General features: G+C 43.4%; 1 protein-coding gene across 3 annotated transcripts in view; it reads left to right on the forward strand.

Moving 5' to 3' along the window:
* The window catches only part of PHTF1 (putative homeodomain transcription factor 1), a 272,612-nt gene that overhangs the window by 177,353 nt on the left and 71,725 nt on the right, over positions 1-23,534 (forward strand). For all 3 annotated transcript variants that reach the window (XM_044283480.1, XM_044283481.1, XM_044283482.1), the window contains 2 exons: positions 4,449-4,670; positions 5,680-5,808. In XM_044283480.1, the coding sequence (XP_044139415.1) occupies positions 4,449-4,670; positions 5,680-5,808 (351 nt within the window). The remainder of the gene's footprint in view (positions 1-4,448; positions 4,671-5,679; positions 5,809-23,534) is intronic.

Here is a 23,534-nt window from a genome sequence, read left to right on the forward strand (position 1 = left end):
CGCGCGCGCGCGAAAAAAGAGCACGCCCCCTGCTGCCGTGACTCTCAGGTTTATGCAGGAGCGTGAGAAACGAAAACCTTTGTCCGTAGAACAAGGCCCGCAGGCCCAAGTGCGCGGCGATATGCAGGTGGGTGACCTTACCGAGCCTCCTCTGCCACAATGTCCCCCGCCGAGCCCGAACCGCCGATGTCGGGCCTAAGCCCCGCCCCCCGATCACGCACGGAGCGGCGGCGGCGGGGAGGGAGAAGGATGTCAGGAGAGTAATCCGGGCCCTATAAACAGCGTGGGGAATCAGCCATTGGGGAGCGGAAGCAGCCGCAGATGGGGAGATCTACAGAGCGCTCAAATGACGACCACGGGTGCCCCCCCAAACCCAGTGCAAATAGGGACAGGGTATGGGCTGGAAAAGCCATCTTACCTGTCTTCACCCTCAGTTCCTTCCAGCAGGGTCGCCCCTTCAGCTACTGGCACCGCAGTGGCAGGAAGCTGGGAGAGGGGCTTTGCGTGCGGGCGACCCCCTAGCTGGCGGGATGTAGGGGAGCCATTGCTGCCCAGATCCCCTATTGCTTCTGTGGGGGAGGCAGCAGTGCAGATAGTTGGCACTGGCGCAGCTCACCCCGGGAGAGCAGAGAGGCCCAATGCGTCTCTGGTATCCCTAGGAAAAAACAAAAATAAAATAACAAATTAGAGAAAAAATTACAACAAGGAGAAAACAGCCCTGCAGTAGCAGGGAGTGTCTTGCCTCCTTGGACACTAAGCTAAAACTGGTAGCCTCTATCTCCAGGCTGAGGGTATAGCTGATGGAGGAGGGGCTTAACAGTTTTACTTAGTGTCACGCCTCCTAGGGAGCTGAGCTATACCAAGGTCTGTGTCCCCCAAGGAAAATGGGCGAGAAAAGTGGGATTTCTTGCCTTATAAATGGGGTTGGGACCATCAGTTGCGTTGTGGAGAAGTCAGGTGGATACACAGCTGATAGTGCTACTGAATAGACTGTTAGAATTTGTCTTATGGCAAGAAAAAAGCAGCTAAGTAAAGAAAAACGAGTGGCCATCATGACTTTAAGAAATGAAGGTCAGTCAGTCCGAAAAATTGGGAAAACTTTGAAAGTGTCCCCAAATGCAGTCACAAAAACCATCAAGCGCTACAAAGAAACTGGCTCACATGCGGACCGTCCCAGGAAAGGAAGACCAAGAGTCACCTCTGCTGCGGAGGATAAGTTCATCCGAGTCACCAGCCTCAGAAATCGCAGGTTAACAGCAGCTCAGATTAGAGACCAGGTCAATGCCACACAGAGTTCTAGCAGCAGACACATCTCTAGAACAACTGTTAAGAGGACACTGTGGGAATAAGGCCTTCATGGTAGAATATCTGCTAGGAAACCACTGCTAAGGACAGGCAACAAGCAGAAGAGACTTGTTTGGGCTAAAGAACACAAGGAATGGACATTAGACCAGTGGAAATCTGTGCTTTGGTCTGATGAGTCCAAATTTGAGATCTTTGGTTCCAACCACCGTGTCTTTGTGCGACGCAGAAAAGGTGAACGGATGGACTCTATAAGCTTGGTTCCCACCGTGAAGCATGGAGGAGGAGGTGTGATGGTGTGGGGGTGCTTTGCTGGTGACACTGTTGGGGATTTATCCAAAATTGAAGGCATACTGAACCAGCATGGCTACCACAGCATCTTGCAGCGGCATGCTATTCCATCCGGTTTGCGTTTAGTTGGACCATCATTTATTTTTCAACAGGACAATGACCCCAAACACACCTCCAGGCTGTGTAAGGGCTATTTGACCATGAAGGAGAGTGATGGGGTGCTGCGCCAGATGACCTAGCCGCCACAGTCACCGGACCTGAACCCAATCGAGATGGCTTGTGGTGAGCTGGACCGCAGAGTGAAGGCAAAAGGGCCAACAAGTGCTAAGCATCTCTGGGAACTCCTTCAAGACTGTTGGAAGACCATTTCAGGTGACTACCTCTTGAAGCTCATCAAGAGAATGCCAAGAGTGTGCAAAGCAGTAATCAAAGCAAAAGGTGGCTACTTTGAAGAACCTAGAATATGACATATTTTCAGTTGTTTCACACTTTTTTGTTATGTATATAATTCCACATGTGTTAATTCATAGTTTTGATGCTTTTAGTGTGAATCTACAATTTTCATAGTCATGAAAATAAAGAAAACTCTTTGAAAGAGAAGGGGTGTCCAAACTTTTGGTCTGTACTGTATATATATATATATATATATATATATATATATATATGTGAACACACGCAAGTTCTAAGCAAAATAAAAGCAACGTGTTTAAAACAACTGAGAAAAAACTCCCCTAACTCAAAATTGCATTTATTTCCATATACACAACACTGGGAGCACTGCACATTCAATTCCCAATTAAAACATGAACAAAGTATCAATTTTTAAACTGAGAATGAAGGGAAATGAATAATAGGCTATTCCAAAAAATAGCAGTGTTTGCATTTTCAGTAACAAACTCAAATATTTCCAGTATAAACTGAAATTTGTTGTTGTTGATTTAGCTTTTCTGTTAATCACTGAACTAATATTTAGTTGTATAACCTTTTTTTTCTGATAATTGCTTTACATCTGTGTGGCATGGAGGCAACTAACATCTGACCCCTGAAAACAGATATTCTATCTCAAGCTGACTGCACTACATTCCACAGTTCTTCTGCATTCTTGGGTTTGGTAACAAAAACTGCATTTTGATGCCACTCCACAAATTCTCAATTGGATTATTGCTAAAGCAACATGACCTCTTCCAGTATTTTGATATAATAAAAATAGTCCATGGTGCCTGGTATGCAATAAATCGGCCCGACTCCAGAGTATAAGAAACATCACCAAACAATTATGTTTGCTCCTCCATGTTTAACAGTCTTCATAGTGTACTGTGGCTTAAATTTAGTGTTTATGGGTCGTCTCACAAACAGTCTGCGGCCTTTAGACGCAATAAGAACAATCTTGCTCTCATCTGTCCATAAAATGTTGCACCAATTATCTTTAGGCGATGTGTTCTTTGGCAAAAAGCAACTTTTTCAACACGTCTTTTTCTCAGCAGTGGTGCTCTACGAGGGTTTCTTGCAGATAGTTTGGCTTCACATAGTAAAATACAGACAAACCACATCCAAAAATAAATACAGACACAAGGCTCCCAAAATAAAAAAAACACCAGGTTCCCTTAAAGAGATACCTACCCCAGACCAGACTCCTTAATACACACGGTAGACTAGACCCCCCTTAATACAAACTGCAGACCAGAAGTGCCAATACTTCCACTCCCAAGACTCTTAAACAAATAGAGACACCAGACTGCCTATACAAATAGAGATCCCAAAGTAAACCCCCTAAATAAATCCAGATTCTAAACCAGGTCCCCTAAATAAATACTGTTGTCCCCAAGCAAATGAAGATCCATAGACCAGGCCCTCTAAACAAATGGAAATCACCTAAATAAATACATATCTTAGACCCTCTTGCAAAAATAGTTTGACCCCAATATGAATACAGGGCAAGCACCAGGTCTTCATTGTACAAAAACTTGGCCCCTTAAAGAAATTCAAGACTGGAGAGTAGACCCTACTTAATACACACTATAGACCAAAAGTGCAGAAATTCCTGTAGTCCGTTCAACTCCTGGGACGCCTAAATAAATACAGACACCGAACTGCCTATACAAATAAAGACCCCTAAATAAATACAGATCCCAAACCATGAACAAATAAAGACCCCCAGACCAGGACCCCTAAACAGAGACCTCCATAAATTAATAAATATCCCAGACCACCTTGAAAAATATTAGATCATTCAGACCCCAAAAATAAATACAAATACCAGGTCCCCTAAAGAAAAACATACCTCAAACCACACTCTTCCAGAATACAGATATCAGACTAGACCCTCCTTAAAGGGAATATGACACCGTTTTGTACTGCCCCATCTGATGGCAGTTTTAAATCAACGTGGAGGAGCTCCAGCAGGACATGTGTTCGGGAGTCCTGATATTCATGAGATCCCTGCTGCCCAACCTGCTGCCTAAGATTATCAATCGTCTGAGAGAGGGGCTGCTGCACCTCATGAATATGAGGACGCCGGTGCTTGGGTATTGCTGGACTGCTTACCACTCATTTTAAAATATTAATCACAGAAGGTAAGTGACCCAACGTATGAATCAGAGAGAGCTGAGTGTAAGATAAAGAAGATGCAGCACCCAGAAGATTTGCTTTTTTGAGAGTCCAGGAGATCTCTTATACAGTTTATTGTATTTTATGCAATACATATTTTTATGATAGAGTTGTAGCCCTCGTCATAAAATAGTTCAATAGGCATACAATTTAAACTTTGCCTTTTGGTTATTAGATTATGTTATACAGTAAATGTGCTAGGTCAGATAAGATCAGTTTTAATTTATTTGTCTTTTGTTACATGACAGGGCTACAGATCTGGTGTAAGTTATAGTTCTCAAAGTTACACAGTCTCACATCAGGACTCTGAGAGTAATCGACAAGGGTCTGAGACAGAAGATATGCTTATAGATGACTTACTGCATGGACCTCAATGCCGATCCTCATGTGAAAGTGACAGTGATGATGACCTCTCACAGGACTATGTTGGAAGTAACAGGAAGCCTCCAGTAAAAGATGTATTTCAGCTGGTGAGAAAACAGTAATATAGTTTATGAAAGGTGGTTCTACTCACTGACTGACAGCTTTCTCTGTGTAAGTGTGCATACATAAATGGATTAGGACCACCGACTGGACTCCTAAAACCAGCGTGAACAGGCATTTTGATTAATTTATTACTAGTGCTAATTGCTGTACTTCAGGAGTAAAGAATAGCTTGTCTAGTCTGATTTCACAAAGGAGCTACTGTAGGATAGATTGCTGAAAAGGTTAATGCTAGTTATAGAAATGTGTCAACACAGTATCACAGCTTGCTGTGTATGAGGACTCTTAGCCACATCCTAATCCCCTACAATGGACTATCCATAGAGAAATGGAGAAAAGTGGCCTGGCCTGATGATGTCTATTTTACATCATGTGGTTGCTTGTGTGCGTTGCTTTCTTGAGATCAGATGACACCAGGATGCAGTACTGGAAAACGGCAAGCAAGTAAAGGCAATGTGATGCTCTGGGCTATGTTCTTAAGGAAAACTGGGTTTTACCCAAACATTGTTGCAGACCATGTACATCGCTTCATGACAATGGTTTTCCATAATGGCAGTGGTGTCTTTTAGCAGAATAATGAGTCCTGCCTTACAACATTGTTCAGGAATGGTGAAACATGACAAAGAGTTTGTTCCCAGATTTTAATCCAATTAAGCATATAGAGTTTGCTGGGGAAAAAGATCAATCCATGGAGGCCTCACTACACAACATATTACCGATAACAGAAATCTAATCGAAACTGTCACCAACCACCAGTGATCTTAAAGCATCACAGTAGCTACCAACAGCAACCACTTTCATGTGTATCAGGAAAGAAGAATACTAAACAATGTGAATGGAGCAGCGTATTTTACTGTCCACCATACAGAAGAAAGAGGGGATCTAGTTGACTCCATGTCTCAAAGTTCAATTTAGCTCATATTGTAAAAAAAAAGTTGGGACCTCTGGTTACATTGAATATGGGTTTACCTGTAGCATCTTATGTTTGTTCTGTAGAATCACCCGATTTGGCTGCAAGGCACAAGTCCCACATCTGAGAAAATTAGTGCCATCATATGGGAGAAGAATGAGTGTAAGAAGGCAGATATGTCTGTACTGGACATCAGTGGGATCATCATGAAACAAGTATGTGTTCAGAAAACTATTCCATATTCAGTTTTTATATTAATACATGGAACATGCTGTTGAAAACACTGGGTTACTATCCAGAAATACGCCTATATTAACCACTTAAAGATCCTCACAGTACTTGTACGGCGCCGGTGGACGTGACTTAAGGACCAGCGCTGTACATGTACGGCGGGCTGATCTGGCGGGTGCAGGAGCTGTGCTCGCCCGATTAGCGGCACGGACCCGGCAGTCACTGACAGTCGGGCCACTGCTACATACATCAGTGAAGACACCGATGATGGCGTATTAACCCCTTGTATGCCGCGGTCAAAGCTGACCATGGTATGCAGAGGGTTTGCAGAGGGCACGTGCGCCCCCCGCATCTCCATCGGGTCCCAGCGCTGCAGTGGTGGGGACCCCATGGCAGAGAAGGCAAGCCTGATGCTTCCATAGGCATCGGGACTTGCCTTCTATAGAAGCCTGTGAGATCCAGCCCTTAGGCTGGGTCTCACAGGCAGGCTGTCAGCAGAAAAGCTGACAACCAATGCATTACAATACAGGTTGTATTGTAATACATTGCAGAGGGGATCAGGGGGTCTTCAAATGTGACATGGCAACTTAAAATTATCCCAGTGAAATCTGCCCTCCAAAAACCACATGGCGCTCCTTTCCTTCTACGCCTTGTCGTGTGCCAGTAGAGCAGTTTACGATTACAAATGGGTTGTTTCTGTAAACTGCAGAATCAGAGTGATAAATATTGAGTTTTATTTGGCTGTTAACCCCGCTTTGTTAGCGGGAAAAAAATGGATTAAAATGGAAAATCTGCCAAAAAAGTGAAATTCTGAAAGTTCATCTACATTCTCCTTTAATTCTTGTGGAACACCTAAAGAGTTAACAAAGTTTGTAAAATCTGTTTTAAATACCTTAAGGGGTGTAGTTTCGAAAATGGGTCACTTTTTTGGGGTGCATAAGGGGGTCTTCAAATGTGACATAGCAACTTAAAATTATCCCAGTGAAATCTGGCATTCTGGCATTCTGTTATGCATTCAGTCATAGATTTTACCACTAAATGAAGCATGAACGAATTTCAAAATATGAAAGTCGCTCATCTCTAGTAATAACTATTTTTAGGAGGTATCACTATTTTTGGTAAATTTGGTATTATTTTTATAAATAAAAATGAAATATTTTGACTCAAATTTACCACTGTCATGAAGTACAATATGTGACAGTACTTTTATATGTGGTAGCTTGTTCTCCCTACTAGCAGATGAAATGCAGCATGTGGTGGTACATGCAATATTTTTTTGTTCTCCAAATTCCACAAAAATAAGAATCCCCTCAAAGCTCCTCTTGATGCAGGTGTAACAAACAAAATAAATAAAAAAACACAATATATAATATCACCGTTCCTCCTAGTTCAGGCTAATAACTGAAACCCACCAGACTCGCAGTGGAATATTCATCATGGAGACAGATCAGGCTATGGGCCTGTAGTGAGGTGGGGCCTATCACTGGACTCCTCTTGCTAGTTAATGTAGAAGCTAGAGTGGTTTTTGGCAGCCACCACTAGGGGGAGCTTGGTGCATGCAGACTATACAGCTTCCATTGACTCCAATGGTAAATGTATACATTTCTTTTCACTGGGCTCCCTCTAGTGGTGACTGTTGGGAGCCAGTATTATCATCTATGGTATGGGAATTTGGATAAAAAACTGTGTGAAGGACAATTATTAATGTATTTATACCAGTTGTCTGGTGTAAATGCATTGAAAAACATAGGAGCACATTTATTTGGACCGGTGTTTTAGACGCCGATCTTAATAAGCCCTATACTGGGAAGTGGTCCCCCTGGAGTTATGAAGAGGCGCAGGCCTCACCATAACTTCGGTACATCCAGCGCCAGTTCTAAATGTAAGAGAGTTTCATTAGTGTCTTACATTTAGACCTTTTCTATGACTGAAACAGGCGTAGAAAATAGTACTTGAGATGGGAATGCCTTACCACCCCCTTTCCTGCCCACGCCAGTGTGGGTGAGGCTTTAGTGTGTTACAGAGAGCTATTTGTTTTTAAACCCCTTAGGCTACTTTCACACTAGCGTTTGGGCGGATCCGTTCTGAACGGATCCGCTCATAATAATGCAGACGGAGGCTCCGTTCAGAACGGATCCGTCTGCATTAAAATTGTAAAAAAAAAGCTAAGTGTGAAAATAGCCTCGGACGGATCCGTCCAGACTTTCAATGTAAAGTCAATGGGGGACGGATCCGCTTGAAGATTGAGCCACATTGTGGCATCTTCAAACGGATCCGTCCCCATTGACTTACATTGTAAGTCTGGACGGATCCGCACGGATCCGCACGCCTCCGCACGGCCAGGCGGACACCCGAACGCTGCAAGCAGCGTTCAGCTGTCCGCCTGTCCGTGCGGAGGCGAGCGGAGCGGAGGCTGAACGCCGCCAGACTGATGCAGTCTGAGCGGATCCGCTCCATTCAGACTGCATCAGGGCTGGACGGCTGCGTTCGGGTCCGCTCGTGAGCCCCTTCAAACGGAGCTCACGAGCGGACCAGCGAACGCTAGTGTGAAAGGAGCCTTAATGCGTAATTAACGTGCCCACATTTGTATGGAGCAGGCTGCTGGCTGAATCATACAGCAGACACTTGGCCGCAATGATGAGGAATAGAGATCCCGCCGAACCCTGTCATTTAACCTTTCAGATGCCGCAATCAACTGTGATCGTGGCATCTGTGGGGTTCGGCAGAGGGATGAGGCTCCCTTTGCCTTCGGATTGGAGCTAAAGCAGGGAAATCGCAGGGCCCCAATCAGTTACCATGGCAGTCTGGATGCTTTTAAAGCCTTCCAGGTCTGCCATGGTAAGCTGCCTGCTGCGCTGTGCACAAAACACAGCTCAGCACAGACAGTGTAAGAATACTATTCACCCTAATAGATCTCTATAAGGGCGAATATAACAAGGGCTCAAAAGATCCCAGGTTTTAGCCACCTAAGGGGGCTAATAGTTATCATACGGCACTGTTGCCAATATATATAATATATAAAAGTTATAGCTGTAAGAAAATGGCGATGCAAAGGCAACTTTGATTTTTTTAATTTTATTTAAAAGTAATTAAACAAAATAGAAACTAAACAAGTTTGGTATCACCACAGTTGTATTGAGCCACAGAATAAGAACGTCATGTCATTTTTGGCTCACAGTTAATGCTGTGATGTCAAAAACCTTGGCGGAGTTGTGTTTTTTTGTTTTTTTTTTCAGTTTTACACCGCAAATACATTTTTCCCATTTTCCAATAGCAGGATATGGTAAATTAAATGATATTTTAGTCTAAGCCAGGTTCATCCTGCTGATAACTGTATAGGATAGAGATACTGGTACATGATAGAAATGGTGCATCAGTATTGTCAGAGCTCCCTTTAAAGATCTGTTTTATGGCAAATATTACAAAATATGTACATTTATTGAAGCTGTTGGGTTAGGGCGGAGTCCCACACTAAGTTTTCCTATAGGTCTCTGTAATTTCTTTGTACTCCTCTGCAGACTTTGATTGCTTTTATGATACCGATACTTGTCATTGTCACCACACTCTTTACTTAATATAATTCTTTAACTGTATAAATAAAACAATAATGTTTATGTAAGATGAGTGAAAGTGCAAAGAGCATACAATACAGTTAAAATATGCTATTACTGTATGCACAGTGTCTATATAGGGTTTTGTCTTATAACATCATTAAAACGGTTTCTGCTACCATAGAAAGTGTCACATACACACAATCCCTGCATGTGACGTGGGCACGACTGCAAGGGGTTGATTTCCACTCACTCAATCTTGCATTAATCTTCTACCTGCAATTAAAGTATAAGTCAGACCCCAAAAAAAAGATGCTGTGTTGAAGTACACACCAACACACACCACTTTTAGGCATCATTCTTCGAAGAGTGATGGGTCATTAAAGCTATGAGGACTGAACATTAAAGTTTTTAAAGCTTTAATACAAAAAGGTACAGTAGTTACAAAAATATAAAAAAAGGACAAACAAAATGACATACAAAAGGCCAAGTTATAAAATAGATTTCAGAACCTCCCAGAAATGTATCCGTCAAAAGTGTGGATTATTACGGGACAGATTACCTACAAAAAGACACCAGAGTCTCTATAGCTCAAAATATAAAACATAGCTTTATTAAATAAATAATTATACGTAGTAAGGCTGAAGCTCAGCCTGCGTTTGTGGGAGGGGCGGAGGAGGCCTATTTAGTGCCACCTCACGCTCCCATCATGGACGCCGCGCTCTCACGTGACGTCTCTGCGCATCGAGGTTACAGTGCCGACGCTGCCACTCACCTACGCTGCTGCCCCTTCCAGCCTTCGCTCGAAGTATTCCTTCCTCTGGAACCGCGCTCCCCCGGTAAGCCAAGCGGCGCCTCGAGCTGCTCCCTGTCCTGGGAGCCTCGGCGCCGCGCTCCCACATACCCGCATGTCGCTTCCTGGCCCCACCTCCCGCTGATCGCCAGGCAGCATTGAAGCCGAGTCCCCAGCGCTCCCACTTACTTTGCATGTTCGCAACCTGGCCCCACCTCCCGCACCGGCTGGTCTCCAGGCAGCACTGACGCTGGGTCCCTGGCGCAGCAACCCCCCCCCATTAACCCCTTCACCTGGCATCCCATGAAATAGCATCCTGGCTTCACCAGGGTGCTTAAAAGACATACATTGGTTGCTCAGCTTGCAAACCCGACAGCTGAGGCCTCAGCAAAAACAGTACATACCTGGGCAATGAGCTGGCTGGGGCTCCAGCAACAACCAAAACAAGGTTTCCAAACAGTGGAAGCCCATGCACGCCGCCCACAGCCATGCATCAGATACTTCACCAAAGTCCCACACATGCCGGAGCCAGGCCCCAATCAATAAAAAAAAAAAAAAAATAAATAAATCATTTTTCAGGTACACACATACGTGGTATATTTCATTCCACGCCATTATCTGCCACAGCAGAGTCATGTCAATGTTTTTCTTCCTTAAGTTTCATCCACACCATGGTCTGCCACGCAACAGATTCATGTCATTTTTCCTCAGGTTCACTCACGCTATTGTCTGCCACGCAGCAGATTCATGTCAATTTTTCCTTCCTTAAGTTTCGTCCACGCTATTGTCTGCCACGCAGCAGATTCAGGTCAATTTCCTCAGGTTCGCTCACGCTATGGTCTGCCACGCAGCAGATTCATGTCTTTTTTCCTCAGGTTCACTCACGCTATTGTCTGCCACGTAGCAGATTCATGTCAATTTCCTCAGGTTCGCTCACGCTATGGTCTGCCACGCAGCAGATTCATGTCTTTTTTCCTCAGGTTCACTCACACTATTGTCTGCCACGTAGCAGATTCATGTCAATTTATTCAGGTTCGCTCACGCTATTGTCTGCCACGCAGCAGATTCAGGTCAATTTCCTCAGGTTCGCTCACGCTATGGTCTGCCACGCAGCAGATTCATGTCTTTTTTCCTCAGGTTCACTCACGCTATTGTCTGCCACGTAGCAGATTCATGTCAATTTTCTCAGGTTCGCTCACGCTATTGTCTGCCACGCAGCAGATTCATGTCAATTTTTCCTTCCTTAAGTTTCATCCACGCTATGGTCTGCCACGCAGCAGACTCATGTCAAATTCCTCAGGTTCGCTCACGCTATCGTCTGCCACGCAGCAGATTCATGTCAATTTTCCTCAGGTTTGCTCACGCTATTGTCTGCCACGCAGCAGATTCATGTCAATTTTTCCTTCCTTAAGTTTCATCCACGCTATTGTCTGCCACGCAGCAGATTCATGTCAATTTCCTCAGGTTCGCTCACGCTATTGTCTGCCACGCAGCAGATTCATGTCAATTTTCTCAGGTTCGCTCACGCTATTGTCTGCCACGTAGCAGATTCATGTCAATTTTCTCAGGTTCGCTCATGCTATTGTCTACCACGCAGCAGATTCATGTCAATTTTTCCTTCCTTAAGTTTCATCCACGCTATGGTCTGCCACGCAGCAGACTCATGTCAAATTCCTCAGGTTCGCTCACGCTATTGTCTGCCACGCAGCAGATTCATGTCAATTTTCCTCAGGTTTGCTCACGCTATTGTCTGCCACGCAGCAGATTCATGTCAATTTCCTCAGGTTCGCTCACGCTATTGTCTGCCACGCAGCAGATTCATGTCAATTTCCTCAGGTTCGCTCACGCTATTGTCTGCCACGCAGCAGATTCATGTAAATTTTTCCTTCCTTAAGTTTCATCCACGCTATCGTCTGCCACGCAGCAGATTCATGTCAATTTTCCTCAGGTTCGCTCACGCTATTGTCTGCCACGCAGCAGATTCATGTCAATTTTCCTTAGGTTCATCTACGCTATTGTCTGCCACGCAGCAGATTCATGTCAATTTCCTCAGGTTCGCTCACGCTATTGTCTGCCACGCAGCAGATTCATGTCAATTTTTCCTTCCTTAAGTTTCATCCACGCTATCGTCTGCCACGCAGCAGATTCATGTCAATTTTCCTCAGGTTCGCTCACGCTATTGTCTGCCACGCAGCAGATTCATGTCAATTTTTCCTTAGGTTCATCTACGCTATTGTCTGCCACGCAGCAGATTCAGGTCAATTTTTCTTTCTTTAAAGTTTCATCCACGCTGTTGTCTGCCACGCAGCAGATTCATGTCAATTTTCCTTAGGTTCATCTACGCATTGTCTGCCACGCAGCGGATTCATGTCAATTTTGTCTGTTCCTTAGATTCATCCACGCTATTGTCTGCCACGCAGCGGATTCATGTCAATTTTGTCTGTTCCTTAGATTCATCCACGCTATTGTCTGCCACGCAGCAGATTCATGTCAATTTTGTCTGTTCCTTAGGTTCATCCACGCTATTGTCTGCCACGCAGCAGATTTAGGTCAAATTTTCCTTGGGTTCAGCCACGCTGTTGTCTGCCACGCGGCAGATTCATGTCAATGTTCCTTAGGTTCCTTCATACAATTGTCTGTCCACGCTATTGTCTGCCACGCAGCAGACTCATGTCAATTTCGTCTTTTCCTTAAGATTCATTCATGCTTGTCTGCCACGCAGCAGATTTACGTCAATTTAAATGTTTCTTTCACGTAATCATCTGCCACGCAGCAGTTGCCCTTTCCGTCTCGTTTTCTTTCCCTAACACATATCAGGCTTCAGTTGTGGTCTGCCACGCAGCAGTCCACGTGAGTTTTCCGGACATGCATCAGGTTCATCCACCGCCCTGACACGCATCAGGGACAGGTTCCCACGTCTCATGCGCTACTCACTCGCCCCGTCCTAATCCAGGTGCCTCGATGCGCCTCACGAGCTTCGCCTCTAGCCACGCAGCTAGCCCACGGGTTCCGGCCGCCTGCAAGGCGTCAGGTCATTCAGGGGCACCTCACAGGTGTCAGGCACGGTCAAGCTTGACTCAGCTTTCGCTCCCTGATTCACGTCAGGTCCTACCTTCTTCTGCTCTCAAACCTCACCCCATGTTTCTAGGGTCACCCCGGAGGTCTGTTCGGTTCGAAGTTCGCTAGGCGAATTCCTCAAGGTACCAATCCCAGGTCACCTTTTTTCATCCAGGTCGTTTTCGTTTACGATTGCATCAGCCAAGTCCAGGTAAGTTTGATTTCACTACTTCATTCCTTAGGATCAGGCTAGCATCCGCAGGTCTTTTTCCTTCAGGTAGTCTAGGCCAGCTCATCAGGTAGGTTGGGCCTCTTAACCTCTTCCTGGTAACGGATTCGGTCACTCTTCGGTGTCATTCAGAGGGTTTCACCGATTCACTCGCTGGTGTCAGGTGGCTCTATCACCCTTACCTTCCATTTTTCCTGTTCACAGCACGATGTCTCACGCATCGGATATCGCAGAGACTCGCTCCATTCCGGAATCGCCCGGCTCAGCCCACGGAAGCACTCTTTCATGCAGGCAATGGACCATCCCGAAACTCATGGCCGAATTAACCAGGAGAGACATCCGCTATCCTGCCTCAGCCCGCAAAGCTGAGTTGTACAGGCTACTGACGGCAGGGCCTATCTCAGCGGCTGAAGAGCAGGTGTCTCTGTCCACGGTCCAGACAGCGCTGGCCCAGCTTCATTCCGCTATCAACACTCTCACCAGTTCGGTGTCCGACATGCAGACCAGGTTGCTAGTGGTGGAAACCAGGCCATCAAGTTCAAGCACTCCCACCTCTCCGACTCCAGGCCCGTCCGCCATTCATGCCCCAACCCCAAGCCAGGCCCCCAGCTCCTTCACCATTTCCCCATCACATTTTGTTCCCGATAATATCCGAAAGGACACTTTGGCAGGTGATGCCAGACGCCGGTCCATCGGGGGTTCCTCCACCCGCCATCGAGACACCGATGATGGATTGAGCAAGCATGTCAGAACTGCCAAGTCACTCATCCATAACTCCCTATCCCTCAATACAGCCAGGAACTACAAGACCGGGTGGGAAACCTTCTCACAATTCTCCCTCAGACACCCACAAGGACATCTGGATCAAACAACTCATCTCATGGCATTCCTGGCTTATTGTCACACAGACCTTCACCTATCTTTCAGCACCATCAAATTGTACCTGGCAGGGGTACAATATTTCCTCACTTTAGATTTCCCAGGCAGCCAGTCCATATTTTCTTCCCAGGCCATCAAATCCACCCTTAGAGGGTTCCAAAAGAGCAGCAACAAGCCGGAGTCCCGCAGGAAACCAGTCACCGGGACAATGTTCAGGGCTTTTTCCACCTCCCTAGACAACGATCCTTTCGGGCCATACAAAAGCATAGTGATCAAAGCTGCCATGTATCTCAGTTTCTACGGGTTCTTACAGCCCGGGGAATTCACCAGCTCTCTGGGACACGCAAGCCTCACTTCAGACCAGCTGGTCTGGCAGCAGACCCATTGCACCCTTTCTCTCCATTCCACCAAAACTTCCCAAGTAGGACCTCCAGTCAAAATTGTCTACTTCCAGACCTTCAATGAATGGTGCCCGGTGGCCGTGTTCAACAAGCTTCTCGCTATCTCAACAGTTTCCGCGCCAGGCAGCCCTCTCTTTCCCTTCAACTCCAAAGGTCTGTCAACTTCACAGTTCATCCATCACATCAGAACTTTAGCTTCCGGGCTGGGGTTCGATGCCAAGGCCATCTCAGGGCATTCGTTCCGCATAGGCGCGGCTTCCGCAGCATCAAGTCACGGGGTCCCAGCACACGTCATCCAGGAAATGGGCAGATGGCAATCCTCCTGCTTCACGCATTACATCCCTAATCCACGAGCCGAGATCGCCAAGGCTTTCACCAACTTAGCCCTATGAGTTCTACCCTCACATTTCCTACCCGTTGACTTTTGCCCCTCATTTAGCTCGCACCCGGCCATGGCTTCCCGCACACCCCAGCCATCTGTAGCAGACAGCCTGTCATCCCTTCCCCCCCCCCTGTCCTCAGCCACGGTCTCTCACCGTAGCCAGGACCACAAGTAGTAAGGCTGAAGCTCAGCCTGCGTTTGTGGGAGGGGCGGAGGAGGCCTATTTAGTGCCACCTCACGCTCCCATCATGGACGCCGCGCTCTCACCCCTCCCACCCTTCCCCTTTCTTCACCTTTCTCACCATCAGGCATGCCCCTCATTTAGCTCGCACCCGGCCATGGCTTCCCGCACACCCCAGCCATCTGTAGCAGACAGCCTGTCATCCCTTCCCCCCCCCCCCTGTCCTCAGCCACGGTCTCTCACCGTAGCCAGGACCACAAATATATATATATATATATATATATACACACAGTACAGACCAAAAGTTTGGACACACCGTCTTATTCATAGAGTTTTCTTTATTTTCATGACTATGAAAATTGTAGATTCACACTGAAGGCATCAAAACTATGAATTAACACATATGGAATTATATACATAACAAAAAAAAGTGTGAAACAACTGAAAATGTCAAATTCTAGGTTCTTCAAAGTAGCCACATTTTGCTTTGATTACTGCTTTGCAGACTCTTGGCATTCTCTTGATGAGCTTCAAGAGGTAGTCACCTGAAATGGTCTTCCAACAGTCTTGAAGGAGTTCCCAGAGATGCTTAGCACTTGTTGGCCCTTTCGCCTTCACTCTGCGGTCCAGCTCACCCCAAACCATCTCGATTGGGTTCAGGTCCGGTGACTGTGGAGGCCAGGTCATCTGGCGCAGCACCCCATCACTCTCCTTCATGGTCAAATAGCCCTTACACAGCCTGGAGGTGTGTTTGGGGTCATTGTCCTGTTGAAAAATAAATTATGGTCCAACTAAACGCAAACCGGATGGAATAGCATGCCGCTGCAAGATGCTGTGGTAGCCATGCTGGTTCAGTATGCCTTCAATTTTCAATAAATCCCCAACAGTGTCACCAGCAAAGCACCCCCACACCATCACACCTCCTGCTCCATGCTTCACGGTGGGAACCAGGCATGTAGAGTCCATCCGTTCACCTTTTCTGCATCGCACAAAGACACGGTGGTTGGAACCAAAGATCTCAAATTTGGACTCATCAGACCAAAGCACAGATTTCTTCTGGTCTAATGTCCATTCCTTGTGTTCTTTAGCCCAAACAAGTCTCTTCTGCTTGTTGCCTGTCCTTAGCAGTGGTTTCCTAGCAGATATTCTACCATGAAGGCCTGATTCACACAGTCTCCTCTTAACAGTTGTTCTAGAGATGTGTCTGCTGCTAGAACTCTGTGTGCCATTGACCTGGTCTCTAATCTGAGCTGCTGTTAACCTGCGATTTCTGAGGCTGGTGACTCGGATGAACTTATCCTCCACAGCAGAGGTGACTCTTGGTCTTCCTTTCCTGGGGCGGTCCGCATATGAGCCAGTTTTTTTGTAGCGCTTGATGGTTTTTGTGACTGCACTTGGGGACACTTTCAAAGTTTTCCCAATTTTTCGGACTGACTGACCTTCATTTCTTAGAGTAATGAAGGCCACTCGTTTTTCTTTACTAAACTGCTCTTTTCTTGCCATAATACAAATTCTAACAGTCTATTCAGTAGGACTATCAGCTGTGTATCCACCTGACTTCTCCACAACACAACTGATGGTCTCAAACCCCATTTATAAGGCAAGAAATCCCACTTATTAAACCTGACAGGGCACACCTGTGAAGTGAAAACCATTTCAGGTGACTACCTCTTGAAGCTCATCAAGAGAATGCCAAGAGTGTGCAAAGCAGTAATCAAAGCAAAAGGTGGCTACTTTGAAGAACCTAGAATATGACATTTTCAGTTATTTCACACTTTTTTGTTATATATATAATTCCATATGTGTTAATTCATAGTTTTGATGCCTTCAGTGTGAATCTACAATTTTCATAGTCATGAAAATAAAGAAAACTCTTTTGAATGAGAAGGTGTGTCCAAACTTTTGGTCTGTACTATATATATATATATATATATATATATATAATGTAACATGATTAGCAGAGATGAAAATCCACAATAAAAAAAAAAACAGGCGCCCCCAGAGGAAGGCTTTGCCGAAACGTGCGTTGGGGTGTGCGGTTCTCCTGAAGGTACTGTGTTTTGATGGGTATGTAATCACTTCATGACTTATTGGTTGCTTGTATGTGTAGGAGTTAGCTTCTGGTTAAAAAAAGGAGACTATGTTTATATGTCCTGGGACTTGCCTTTATTGTATTTTAGCAATTATTTGCTCATGTTACATTGGATTAATTGAGTTTTACTACATATAGCTACTCCTATAGATAATTAATTGTTATTATACTATTATACCATCCCTCAGGGGAACTGCACTTCTTTTTATTGTGGTTTTTCATATCTGCAAATCATGTTACATGATATATAATTAATAAAGATATTTTTTCTATTTTGAGCTATAGAAACTCTGGTACCATCTTATTAGAATAGAGTGGGCTCTATTTGAGGGGCCTGCAATAAGGTATTTTTGGTTTATATTTTGTATAGGAAATTAATTATTATAGATGGGCACGCTTCATTAGGAACCACCCAGAAGCATAAACATCAATTAAGATGTTTAATATTATATGTTCCTAAACAAAATATACTTCTAACTTAAAAACACAAAGATAAAATACAATATAAACATCATATGAAAAACCAATGAAGTCGATAGCCTTCTTGCTATATCAACATCCTGTATGGCTGTTTATAAATCTGATAATAATATGTAGTTGTCACTTATAGTGTGACTGTTGGTAATGCATACCTGTCAATTATATGGTTTAGTGCAGTATATATCGCAGCCCAAAAAAAACATACTTTTGTGCTCAAACATATTGATGTTTCAATTCATATAGTCCACATTCATAAATGTGCTGTGCTGTGTATGGGCACTGTCTGTACTGTAGTAGCATTGTCTGAATTGCGATGACTCACAGGATCGCCGCTCTAGCTCGGCGTCCCATGTGCTGCAGCAGATTGCGCTTAGATTGCTGGAGTATTCACAAGGTACATAAGGTTGTACCAGTATTGTCCGTGAAACGTTCCACATAAATCCCTATTTTTCAGCATAAATACTCAATCATTTTAAGTGGCTCCTGAATTTTTTATGATATCCTGATTAAAACCAAACGCGTTTCCGCTTCTTCAGTGGCCATATTAGCACAGCAGATCCAACCCAATTATATACCCATAGTTCAGGTCTCATTTAAAACCCAAAATGGACTTTCCATTTCCACCATTACTCAATATAATTCTCTTTTCATCTTTGTGTTTAAACTGCTTAAAATGTTTTGATAGGGAGTGTTGTTCATAACAATTTTTTATATTTAAAATATGTTCAGATATTCTTTTTTTTTTTTCTTAATACCTTTTTTCCTCTCTATATGCTGCTTCTTGCAGGGGCATTCGATAATGTATATGACATCAGTTGTACTGCATGTTAAAAATTAATTTACTTCATAAGAAAAAGAATTTCGTGTAGAACTGACCTTGTTTGTCTTTTTTAGAAATGTTGTATTTTTACAATTGCTAAATTTTTCACATTTATAGAAGCCTTTTAGATTCAGACAATTTTTGTATAGAGTGTTCCCCTCTTTTATTTGTCTTAATGGATGGAGCTATTTTCAAAACTAAATTTGGGGCCATTGTAGAGGTTATCAGCGGGGTAGTAGTTATCCAAGGGCCAACAATTTTATCTTTCACAATATAGTGCCAATGACGTCTTATACTCTGTTCTATTTTTTATGCTGTATGTTGAAAGGTAAAATGATCCGTATAACATCATCTTTTTCTCCCTCTCCCATATCAGCAGTGTCTACTTCAAGAAAAGTTTGTCTGTCCATATTTCTCACTCGAGAGAGGGATGTGTCAATGACACCAGATAGATATTCTTTTATTATAAATTGTTCCCTCAGTTGTTCTTCCTCCTCCTCGAATTTTTGACACCGTACAGTTGCGTTTCATCCAACGGAACTGCCCCATTGGTATATTTAAAAGCCATCTAGGAAGATAGCAATTTGAGTTGAACTGAAAAAATAAATCAAAGACACAATAGAGAAATTTCCACAAAATTAGGAATTTAACACATAGCAGGAAAGACTATGTAAAAGCTTACATAGAACAGGAAATCATGAATAAAAAGATTAAGAAATTTAGAAACAAACAGACAGCACCCGCACAGAGCCAAGGGAAACGGAGGTAAAGGATAAGAGGCACCATTACTACATGGGACGCCACGGTCAGTATACAACTATCCACCAACAGTGAGTACATGAACCCCATCACCACTGAGGATAGATTACTAAAAAGGAAAAAATAATAACTCAAGGATATATGAAAATAATATAAGGGGAACTGTGGACATAAGTGTTATAAATATCAATCATCTCAGAATAATGAACAAATATTAATTATCATCCAACAAATATATATATATATATATATACAGCACAGACCAAAAGTTTGGACACACCTTCTCATTCAAAGATATTTCTTTATTTTCATGACTATGAAAATTGTAGATTCACACTGAAGGCATCAAAACTATGAATTAACACATGTGGAATTATATACATAACAAAAAAGTGTGAAACAACTGAAAATATGTCATATTCTAGGTTCTTCAAAGTAGCCACCTTTTGCTTTGATTACTGCTTTGCACACTCTTGGCATTCTCTTGATGAGCTTCAAGAGGTAGTCACCTGAAATGGTTTTCACTTCATAGGTGTGCCCTGTCAGGTTTAATAAGTGGGATTTCTTGCCCTATAAATGGGGTTGGGACCATCAGTTGCATTGTAGAGAAGTCAGGTGGATACACAGCTGATAGTCCTACTGAATAGACTGTTAGAATTTGTATTATGGCAAGAAAAAAGTAAAGAAAAACGAGTGGCCATCATTACTTTAAGAAATGAAGGTCAGTCAGTCCGAAAAATTGGGAAAACTTTGAAAGTGTCCCCAAGTGCAGTAACAAAAACCATCAAGCGCTACAAAGAAAGTGGCTCACATGTGGACCGCCCCAGGAAAGGAAGACCAAGAGTCACCTCTGCTGTGGAGGATAAGTTCATCCGAGTCACCAGCCTCAGAAATCGCAGGTTAACAGCAGCTCAGATTAGAGACCAGGTCAATGGCACACAGAGTTCTAGCAGCAGACACATCTCTAGAACAACTGTTAAGAGGAGACTGTGTGAATCAGGCCTTCATGGTAGAATATCTGCTAGGAAACCACTGCTAAGTACAGACAACAAGCAGAAGAGTCTTGTTTGGGCTAAAAAACACAAGGAATGGACATTAGACCAGTGGAAATCTGTGCTTTGGTCTGATGAGTCCAAATTTGAGATCTTTGGTTCCAACCACCGTGTCTTTGTGCGACGCAGAAAAGGTGAACGGATGGACTCTACATGCCTAGTTCCCACCGTGAAGCATGGAGGAGGAGGTGTGATAGTGTGGGGGTGCTTTGCTGGTGACACTGTTGGGGATTTATTCAAAATTGAAGGCATACTGAACTAGCATGGCTACCACAGCATCTTGCAGCGGCATGCTATTCCATCCGGTTTGCATTTATTTTTCAACAGGACAATGACCCCAAACACATCTCCAGGCTGTGTAAGGGCTATTTGACCATGAAGGAGAGTGATGGGTGCTGCGCCAGATGACCTGGCCTCCACAGTCACCGGACCTGAACCCAATCGAGATGGTTTGGGGTGAGCTGGACCGCAGAGTGAAGGCAAAAGGGCCAACAAGTGCTAAGCATCTCTGGGAACTCCTTCAAGACTGTTGGAAGACCATTTCAGGTGACTACCTCTTGAAGCTCATCAAGAGAATGCCAAGAGTGTGCAAAGCAGTAATCAAAGCAAAAGGTGGCTACTTTGAAGAACCTAGAATATGACATATTTTCAGTTGTTTCACACTTTTTTGTTATGTATATAATTCCACATGTGTTAATTCATAGTTTTGATGCCTTCAGTGTGAATCATCATTTTCATAGTCATGAAAATAAAGAAAACTCTTTGAATGAGAAGGTGTGTCCAAACTTTTGGTCTGTACTGTATACTGCACTATACCATATAAGTGACAGGTATGTATTACCAACAGTCATACTATAAGTGACAATTACGTATTATCAGCAGATATATATACAGACATTCAGGATGTTGATATAGCAAGAAAGCTATCGACTTCATTGGTTTTTCATATGATGTTTCTATTGTATTTTATCTTTATGATTTTAAGTTAGAAGTATATTTTGTTTAGGAACGTATAATATTAAATATCTTACTCTACGGTTATTCTGGGTGGTTCCTAATGAAGAGTGCCTATATATAATAATTAATTTCCTATTTTTGACGGGGTGAGTCATACAGAAAGAGCACCTTATCCAAAACAGTCCGGGTGGTGAGCCGCTTATATTTATTTTTGTTTATATTTTTTATTTATAACCTTTTTATAATAATTATTACTGGAAAGTAGGTAATTTTGGGAGTGTGGGAGAACCTGGAATATTAAATAGCTGATTTGGGGGAGATTCACTCGAAAGGATGCATTTTTTGTTCTTTTAAGGCATGGAAAACCATGCCTAGGTGTCACATCTCATACCCCCCATAGCTCTGATTCCTGGCACCTACTGTCATTGTAACATTAACCATGTAGATGCCACATATAAATAGTCATTACATCAAATTACTAATAGGAGTTTATTATAAACCACCTAATATACCAGAGTCCACTGAAAATCTACTACTAAACGAGATAGACAAGACAGCAAATCATAATGAGGTGGTTATTAGGGGGGACTTCAACTACCCAGATATAGACTGGGAAACTGAAAGCTGTATATCCCATAAAGGAAACGGGTTCTTGGCAATAACTAAATACAGTTACCTTTCCCAACTGGTTCAGGACCCGACTAGAGGAATGGCCATACTGGACTTAGTATTAACCAATAGGCCTGACAGGACAACAGACGTGCAGGTTGGGGGACACCTGGGAAATAGTGACCATAAAGTAATAACCTTCCAATTATCATTCAAAAGAGCGTTTCTACAGGGAGGAACAAAAATACCAAACTTCAAAAAAAGCTAAATTTAGCCAACTAATATAGGCCATAGGCCTAACTAACTGGGACAAAGTCCTCAAAAATAAAAAATACATCCACAAAATGGGATATCTTTAAAAGCATCCTAAAATCTCATTGTGAGAGGTACATACCGTATGGGAATAAAAGGTTAAGGAATAAAAATAAACCAATGTGGATAAATAGAACTGTAAAGAAAGCAATAAATGACAAAAAGAAAGCATATAAATCACTAAAACAGGAGGGTAGCGAGGAAGCACTGAAAAACTATAAGGAAAAAAATAGAACATGTAAAAAACAAATAAAAGCGGCCAAACTAGAGGCCGAGAGATTAATTGCCAAAGAGAGTAAAACTAACCCTAAAATGTTCTTCAATTATATAAATGTTAAAAAGTATAAATCTGAAGGTGTCGGCCCTTTAAAGAGTAATGAGGGGGGAGTCGCAGAGAGCGACCAGGAGAAAGCAAAGCTGTTAAATATTTTTTTTCTCCGATGCACTCACTGAGGAAAATAAACTGTCAGCTGAAATGCTGAATGTAAAAATAAATTCCCCATTAAAAGTGTCCTGTCTGACCGAGGAAGAAGTACAACATAGACTTAAAAAGATTAAAATAGACAAATTGCCAGGACCGGATGGCATACACCACCGTATCCTAAGGGAATTAAGTAATGTCATAGCCAGACCGTTATTTCTGATATTTGCGGACTCTATACTGACAGGGAATGTTCCACAGGTTTGGCGCATAGCAAATGTGGTGTCAATATTCAAAAAGGGTCCAAAAACAGAGCCTGGAAGCTATAGGCCGGTAAGTTTAACATCTGTTGTGGGTAAACAGTTTGAAGATTTTCTAAGAGATGCTATCTTAGAGCATCTCAACGGAAATAAGCAAATAACACCATATAAGCATGGCTTCATGAGGGATCGGCCATGCCAAACAAATTTAATCAGTTTCTTTGAGGAGGTAAGTTCTAGACTTGACAGCGGCGAATCAATGGATGTCGTATATCTGGACTTCTCCAAAGCATTTGACACTGTACCACATAAAAGGTTAGTATATAAAATGAGAATGCTTGGACTGGGAGAAAATGTCTGTATGTGGGTAAGTAGCTGGCTGAGTCATAGAAAACAGAGGGTGGTTATTAACGGTACACACTCAGATTGGGTTAGTGTCACTAGTGGGGTACCTCAGGGGGTCAGTATTGGGCCC

Source organism: Bufo gargarizans, chromosome 3, assembly GCF_014858855.1.
Source record: "Bufo gargarizans isolate SCDJY-AF-19 chromosome 3, ASM1485885v1, whole genome shotgun sequence".
NCBI classification, from domain to species: Eukaryota; Metazoa; Chordata; class Amphibia; order Anura; family Bufonidae; genus Bufo; species Bufo gargarizans.